The sequence below is a fragment of the Eimeria necatrix genome, genomic scaffold (assembly GCF_000499385.1).
Source record: "Eimeria necatrix Houghton genomic scaffold, Enh_scaff888, whole genome shotgun sequence".
NCBI lineage: Eukaryota > Apicomplexa > Conoidasida > Eucoccidiorida > Eimeriidae > Eimeria > Eimeria necatrix.
Window position 1 is genome coordinate 7,221 of NW_013651787.1, and position 7,500 is coordinate 14,720.

At 49.7% G+C, this 7,500-nt stretch overlaps 3 protein-coding genes across 3 annotated transcripts; 1 reads left to right on the forward strand and 2 right to left on the reverse strand.

Annotated features, from left to right (window-relative positions):
• Positions 1-306: 306 nt before the first annotated feature.
• Positions 307-804, forward strand: ENH_00081060 (fibrillarin, putative; the record flags this gene model as incomplete). The annotated part of the gene is made up of 1 exon (XM_013577820.1): positions 307-804. The coding sequence occupies one exon, from the start codon at positions 307-309 to the stop codon at positions 802-804; it is 498 nt and encodes a 165-aa protein (XP_013433274.1).
• A 1,762-nt stretch (positions 805-2,566) lies between these two features.
• ENH_00081070 (hypothetical protein) lies at positions 2,567-4,281 on the reverse strand (the record flags this gene model as incomplete). The annotated part of the gene is made up of 2 exons (XM_013577821.1): positions 2,567-2,922; positions 3,969-4,281. 2 exons carry the CDS (start codon positions 4,279-4,281, stop codon positions 2,567-2,569), a joined length of 669 nt encoding a protein of 222 aa, XP_013433275.1.
• An 89-nt stretch (positions 4,282-4,370) lies between these two features.
• On the reverse strand, positions 4,371-6,628 carry ENH_00081080 (hypothetical protein, conserved; the record flags this gene model as incomplete). The annotated part of the gene is made up of 3 exons (XM_013577822.1): positions 4,371-4,940; positions 5,291-5,350; positions 5,459-6,628. The coding sequence occupies 3 exons, from the start codon at positions 6,626-6,628 to the stop codon at positions 4,371-4,373; spliced, it is 1,800 nt and encodes a 599-aa protein (XP_013433276.1).
• Positions 6,629-7,500: the final 872 nt, after the last annotated feature.

The following is a 7,500-nucleotide window of genomic DNA, read 5'->3' on the forward strand; positions in this document are numbered from 1 at the left end:
CGGGGCGCGGGCGGCCGGAAGTATTCCCCGGGGGGGGGGGGGGGGGGCCCCCGCGGCCGTGGGGGCCCCCCCCGGGGCCGGGGGGCCCCCGGGAAAGTAGTGGTGGTCCCGCACCGCTTCGAAGGGGTCTTCTTGGCCAAGGGAAAAGCGGATTCTCTCGTCACAAAAAACTTAGTCCCAGGAGAGAGTGTTTACGGAGAAAAGCGAATAGAAGCGAGTTTGGACTCTGGCGAAAAAACGGAATTTCGCATCTGGAACCCCTTCAGGTCCAAGCTGGGGGCCACGCTGGCCGGCGGAGTGGCCCACATGCCAATTAAACCTGGCAGCAAAGTCTTGTACTTGGGAGCAGCAAATGGCACTACAGTCTCTCACGTTTCAGATATTGTGGGGCCTTCTGGAGTGGTTTTTGCGGTGGAGTTCTCCGCAAGGGCGGGGCGGGACTTGACGGACTTGGCGAAAAAAAGAAATAATATAATTCCGATTCTCGAAGACGCGCGGCAGCCGCTGAAGTACCGCATGCTTGTGGACTCAGTTGATGTTCTTTTTGCAGATGTTGCGCAACCTGATCAAGCCAGGATCTTGGCGTTGAACGCGAGTTTGTTTCTGAAGGACTCTGGCTGGTTTTTGATTTCGATTAAGGCCAGCTGCGTGGACTCCACGGCGAGGCCTGAGGCTGTTTTTGCTGCTGAAGTCGATAAACTCAGAAAGGAGAAGTGCAAACCGAAAGAACAACTCACTCTTGAGCCTTATCATCGAGATCATGCTGTTGTCATTGGACAGTATCGAGTGCCCAAGAAGAAGTGAAAAAGTCAGGAAGTTTTGAAGGAATTCTACTTGGAATTGGGAAGATACTTGCAAAAGAATTCAACTTGGAATTGGGAAGAAACTTGCAAAAGAATTCAACTTGGAATTGGGAAGAAACTTGCAAAAGAATTCAACTTGCAAAGAAGGAATTCTACTTGGAAATTGGGATGGAACTTGCAAAAAGGGAATTCAACTTGCAAACAGTAAAGAAACTGAATTCAACTTGCAAAAAGTGAATTCAACTTGCAAAACTGATGAATTCAACTTGCAAATTGATGAATTCAACTTGCAAAAGTGAATTCAACTTGCAAATTGATGAATTCAACTTGCAAAAGTGAATTCAACTTGCAAATTGATGAATTCAACTTGCAAAAAGTGAATTCAACTTGCAAAAGTGATGAATTCAACTTGCAAATTGATGAATTCAACTTGCAAAAAGCTCTGCGAAACTCGGCAAGTTTGGCGCAGCTTTCCGCAGCTTTCCGCGTCGGAGTTGGGAGTTTTCTTGCGCTGATTTTTCATTCAACTTTCTGCACTGCTTTGCTGCTGCTGACTGCGCTGCTGCTTCCCGCAGCCCCGCCGCGGCAGAGGGGCAGTTCAAAAGATGTTAATTAGGAACTTAGTTCAGAACTTCGTTCAGAACTTAATTCAGAAATTCATTCAGAAATTCATTCAGAAATTCATTCAGAAATTCATTAGGGGAGAAAACATTCAGAAAATTCTGTTTTATTCGAGTCGAGAAACGCGGTCGCAGCGCAGGCCTTCGGGTGTATCTGCAGCTCGGTGCCGCAGCGCCGCGGGAAACCTGCGCGAAAACAGATGTTTAGAAACATAAATCTGCAGATTTTGTTGAAATATTGACAAAGAACTTCTTAATTTCGCAACATCTCTCTGAAATTTCCTTCTTCCCGAATATGGCCTCGTCTTCGGAGGCGGAAGAGCCGCAGCTTTCGCCCGCGAGGCTTTTCCTTTGCGCGCAGTTCCTCTTTTTGCTTTGCCTCGTGTGAGTTGGAGTTGAACTTGAAATGAATTTTCAGTTTTCAAATCTCAACTTTTCAGCGGAGTTTGTTTTAGAGAACAAAAACACTTGTCGCCAGACTGCAAGGCCGTTCAGCTTTGGATTTCCTCTTTTTGTTTGCTGCTGGGCTTTCTGCTTTGCCTCCAAGGAGTCCAGGTGAAGCAGCAACTCCTTTATTTGAAACAAACAATAAAACAATTAAATCAATTAAAATAATTAAAATAATTAAATTCTTTTTTGTTTTATTTCTTTGCTTTTTCACTGCAGCTCAGCAGAGAAGGAAAAGAAAGAAACCACTTGGACGCGGCCTTGCGCGCAGCAAAAGTAACTTCTTGAATTCAAAATTCAAATTCAACTTTTCATCTTTTTGCAGAAACTTTTAATTCCCGCAATGCTGCTGAACAGCTTCATCGGAATTGGTGAGAAAAGTTTTCTTTATTTTTCCATTTGAAGAATTAATTCATTTGAACAATTAATTCAAAGTTTCCTTCTTTCTTTCTTTGCAAGAAACCCAACTCCGGTTTTATTCTTTTATTTCTCCCAACTATTTTTTTTTCTCTTTGTTTCCTCCACAATTAATTAATTAAAACTTTATTTATTTTAATAAATAAAGTTCTAATTAAGTTGAAATCCCCGCTTTCAGGTGTACATACACACTGCACTAGCTGCAGCACTTCCAACCCCCTCCTCTGGTGGAGTGGATTTTTAGTTTCTTTTTTTTTTCTTTTCTTTTCGACTTCGCGTTTATTTCTTTTCTTCTCCGCCCTCTACTTCCGCAAGTCCCTCCTCCGCAGAGGCCTCCAAGGAGTCTATGTCTCCACGGTAAACTCCTGCTGCTGCTGCTGCTGCTGCTGCTGCTGCTGCTGCTGCTGGCTGCGGTGCCTCTACAGATGCACCGAAACTAGAAGCAGCAGCAGCAGCAGCTGCTGCTGCTGCTGCTGCTGCTAGTTCCGGTGCATCTGCTTCCGCTCTTTGCCTGCCTTTCAGGCTGCCGCTGCAGCTACCCCTGCTGCTGCTGCTGCTGCTGCTGCTGCTGCTGCTGCTGCTGCTGCTGCTGCTGCTGCTGCTGCTGTTTGGGGGCTTTCCAGTTGCTTCTGCTTCTGTTCAACAGGATGGAGAAGAAGGACTTTCGGAAAAAGTTTTTTTCAAATCCGGAAATGAATACGGAGCAGCAGCTGCAGCAGCACCGTTTGCGGTGTATGCGCAGGTCTGAGACTTTGAAATTCTTTTCATTTTCTTCTCTTTTCCACTTTTATTTAAATTCTTTTCTTTTTTTCTTTTCCACTTTTATTTAAATTCTTTTCTTTTTCTTTTCCACTTTTATTCTTTTTCTTGCATGCGCAACACTTTCCCGAATCAGCAAAATGCTGCGGCCAATCGCCGCTGCTTCCTTTTTCGCAGCAGCAGCAGCAGCAGCAGCAGCAGCAGCAGCAGCAGCAGCAGATTCGAGTTGCGTCTTCTAGAAGTAACAATTAAAATCATTTCTCGTGGAAAGAACCGAGAAGCAAAATAAACTTTAATTATTTTTTAATTATTTCGAATCTTGCAATTCGAGAAAGTTTGGAAGCAAAATGAATTTGAATTAAATTAATTGTTGGATGGACTTCTTCAAAAGCCCTTTTGCCAGCTGCAGCAGCAGCAATTTGCTGCTGCTGCAGCAGCAGCAGCAGCAATTTGCTGCTGCAGCAGCTGCAGCAGCAAATTGTTTTCGAAAAGCTTTTCATCTTTCTTCACGCAAAAATAAACAAAAAGAAATCCCAAAAGAAATCAATTTAAAAACTCCTCTCCAGCTGCTGCTGCCTGCGGTGTCTGTACACCGCAACTGGGGCAGAACCAACCCCAGCAGCAGCAGCAGCAGCAGCTGCAGCAGCAGCAGCAGCAGCTGCTGCTGCAGCAGCAGCAGCAGCAACGGGACTTGTTGTGAGAGGAAGACGAATAAACATTCAGCGCTGCCAAGACGCAGAAGCAGCAGTGGAAGCAGCAGCAGTGGAAGCAGCAAAAAGAAAAACAAAAGCTGCATGCATGCAAATTAATTAAAATTAATTAAAATTAATTAAAATAAAATAAAACTTTTTCCAAGTTTGCAAAACCAAGAAAAGCCAACTTTTATCCCTCTTGCTTTCCCCCTGCAGCAGCAGCTGCGCACCTGCTGCTGCAGCAGCCACCAGCTGCAACGCCCCCCGCTGCTGCTGCTGCTCTTGCTGCTGCTGCTCTTGCTGCTGCTGCTGCTCTTGCTGCTGCTGCTGCTCTTGCTGCTGCTGCTGCTGTTTACGACCTTGAAGATAGTGCTTATGCCCCCAGCGCAACTTGCGCTGCCTTGGGGATGGATCTGCTGCAGCTGCTGCTGCAGCAGCAGAAACTGGACCAGCAGCAGCAGCAGCAGGAACTCCTGCTGCAGCTGCAGCAGCTGCAGCAGAAACTCCTGCTGCAGCAGCAGCTGCTGCTGGTCTCTTTTCCATTTATCTTCGGGCAACAATAAACAAAAGAACTTAAAAAGATTTTCAATTGAAAGCCGACAGATCGCCTGGCTTCTCAATGCTGGTTCTATTCAGTGGCAATACAGAGGCTGCTGCTGCTGCTGCTGCTGCTGCTGCTGCTGCTGCTGCAGCTGCAGCTGCTGCTGCTGCTGCTGCAGCTCTGCCTCCTGGGGATTTGCCGGGCTGGCCACTGCGAAGCCGTAGAGCTGCCGCTGATGGAGAGCTGCAGCGGCGGACTGACCACTGGTCTCTCCATGCGCCTCCTGCTGCTGCTGCTGCTGCTGCTGCTGCTGCTGCTGCTGCTGCTGGAGGCTGAATCCTGCGGCAGCCTCTGTTAAGAATCCCTCGGAGTCCAAAAAAGAGGAAATGAACTTCTGGGAGTTCCGCGGAGGCGCTGGGGAGCGGCGCGTCTGGGGTGTACAGACAGCGGGGGGGGCCCCGGGTGTCTGTACACCCCAAACTCTGGGGAGTTTTTTGGCAGAACTTTGCGGGAAAAAGTCCTTTTTTGGAGATTTAAAGTCCGAAAAAGAACAAAGTCGCGCATATTGGAGTTCTAATTCCACAGTGGAGGGCCTGCGGCCCCCGCGGCGGACAAATCCCAAAAACCACCGACACAGCGGCTCCGCCTGGCCGCCGTACACCTGAGCGCGCAGGCGCGAAACGGCTCTTAATTCGAATTTAATTCGAATTTAATTCCAATTTAATTCCAATTTAATGCAAATTTAATTCAAATTTCATTCAAATTCATCAAATTTAATCAATTAATTCTTCTTTTCCGGCCAATTCCGCAGAATTAGTCCACCGATTCGCCAGTTCGGCTCCGCAGACACCCCAGGGGGTGTCGATACACCGGAATTGCGAGGGCCAGCGGAGGAAAGAAATAAAAACAAATTTAAATAAATAATTAAAACCCTTTTGCAATTAAACATCAAATACAAACTCACAAACCCTAAACCCTAAACCCTAAACCCTAGCCCGCGCCGCGGCTCACTCTGCAGGAAAAGGACTTGAAGGCGCGTTTGGTTCCTTCATACCACTGCGTGCACCAGGCCTGCAGCAAAGTCAAAACCCTAAACCCTAAACCCTAAACCCCAAACCCTAACTGTGCATGCAGCAGCAGCAGCAGCAGCAGCAGCAGCAGCAGCAGCAGCAGCAGCACCTCTTTGGCTCTCGAGAAGAACATGGAGGGGCCGCTGCCAGCTTCCTCGCTGGCGGCGTCTCCCCCGCCCTGCGCCTCCGCCGCTGCTGCTGCTGCTGCTGCTGCTGCTGCGCGGTCCGCAGCAGCAGCAGCAGCAGCAGCAGCAGCAGCAGCAGGGGGGCTGCAGCGGGCGTGCTGCTGCTGCTGCAGCAGGCGGCGGCAGGCCGCAAAGGCCTTGCGGCGGGCGCCCTCGAAGCCCCTTTTGCGGACGCAGTATTTGGAAAAGAACAAAAAGTTTGAATTTTGCAAATTTAAATTATTTTGCAAATTAAAACTTTTTTGAAAATTAAAACTTTTTTGAAAATTTGAATTTCGCAAAAAGTCCGAAAAGTCCGGACTTTCCAACTTCGAATTTGCTGTCAGCAAAATCGCCACCACCCACATGTTCAGCAGCGGGTCGTACCCCACAAACGGACACCGCAGGCCCCACAGGCCCCAGCAGCAGCCCTGCTGCTGCTGCTGCTGCTGCAGCTGCTGCTGCTGCTGCTCGTGAGGGTGCGGCTGCTGCTGCAGGTGCTGCTGCTGGTGCTGGTGGTGGTGCTGCTGCTGCAGGTGCTGCTGCTGGTGCTGCTCGTGAGGGTGCGGCTGCTGCTGCAGGGGCTGCTGCAGCTGCAGGTGAGGCTGCTGGTGCAGGTGCGGCTGCTGCTGCTGCTGCTGCTGCTGTTGCTGCTGGTCCAGGCCAGGCTGCTGCTGCTGCTGTGGCTGCTGCTGCTGCTGCTGCTGGTGCAGGTGCGGCTGCTGATGAACGTGCGGGTGCTGCAGCTGCTGCGGCAGCTCCTGTGGCAGCACCTGCTGCAGATCCTGCTGCAGCTGCTGCGGCAGCTCCTGCTGCAGTTCCCAGGGCAGCTGCTGCTGCAGCTCCTGCGGCAGCTGCTGCGGCAGCTGCTGCAGCTGCTGCTGCTGCAGCTGCTGCTGCTGCAGCGGCTGCTGCTGCAGCAGAGGCGCGGAAGCTGGGGGGCTGATTAGAGGCGGGAAATGGAGATTGGGGAATTCTGCAAATCTTCCTCCTGCTGCTGAAAGAGGGAGGCTTGCTGCTGCTGCTGCGGCGGGCGGTGTACGTACAGCGCAGGGGGCTGCGTGCTGCGCTGCAGCAGCAAAAGGGGAGGAAGCAGAAGCTGCAGTTTGCTGCATTTCATTAGCGCGGCTTCGGGAAGAAGAGCAGCAGCAGCCCCTCAGGAGGACAGATACTGCAGCAGCAAGAAGCTGACTGGAAAGAGAAAAGAAAAAGAATTAAAAGTGTCTTTTTGGTTTCGAAAGAAAAGCAAAGAAGGCCGGCGCAGGGGCTGGGGTGTACGTACACCTCGCCGCCGGCGTCCGGCGTCGCTCGTCGCCGCGGCGGTTCTGCGCGGAGCCGCCGGAATTTCGGCGTTTTGAAAATAAAAGAAATCAAATAATTTGTTTTATTATTTTTGCAAACAAAAAAGAAGAAAAATCCGCGCGTTTCAACAGAGACGACGGCCCCGGCAGTCCCGCGGCCTGGAAGACAGCGGAAAGCGCCAGCGCGGGCTGCAGCCTCTGGGACCCAAATGCAGAAAATTAAAGTTCTCTTTTTTAAAACAAAAACTAAAAACAAAAACTAAAAACAAAAACAACTCCGAATAGTTCAAAAGAACGCAAAAAGCCACGCAGATCTCCCCGCGAACCCCGGGAATACCCCCCTCGGGCGGCTGCTGGTTTCGCGGCTTCGGGCGGCGGTCTGGGGTGGAAAGCGCGGCAAAAAGCCCCTTTTTCGCTTTCAATTCCGCAAATTTCGACTTCTATTTCCAATTTAATTCAAAAAATGAAATGAATTCGCCGAGTCGCGAGGGTTTCGGCGGTCGAAGGCCGCGCGGTCCAGGTGTCCATACACCCCACGCACCGGCTGCCGCTGCCCGTCTCGCGGAATCCGGAGCCGCCAGCGCCGAATGCGGCGTTTAAATTCAGAATAAAGCATTTAAATATAAAAATAAAACATTAAAATATAAAAAAACATTAAAATATAAAAATAAAACAAATTAAATCAT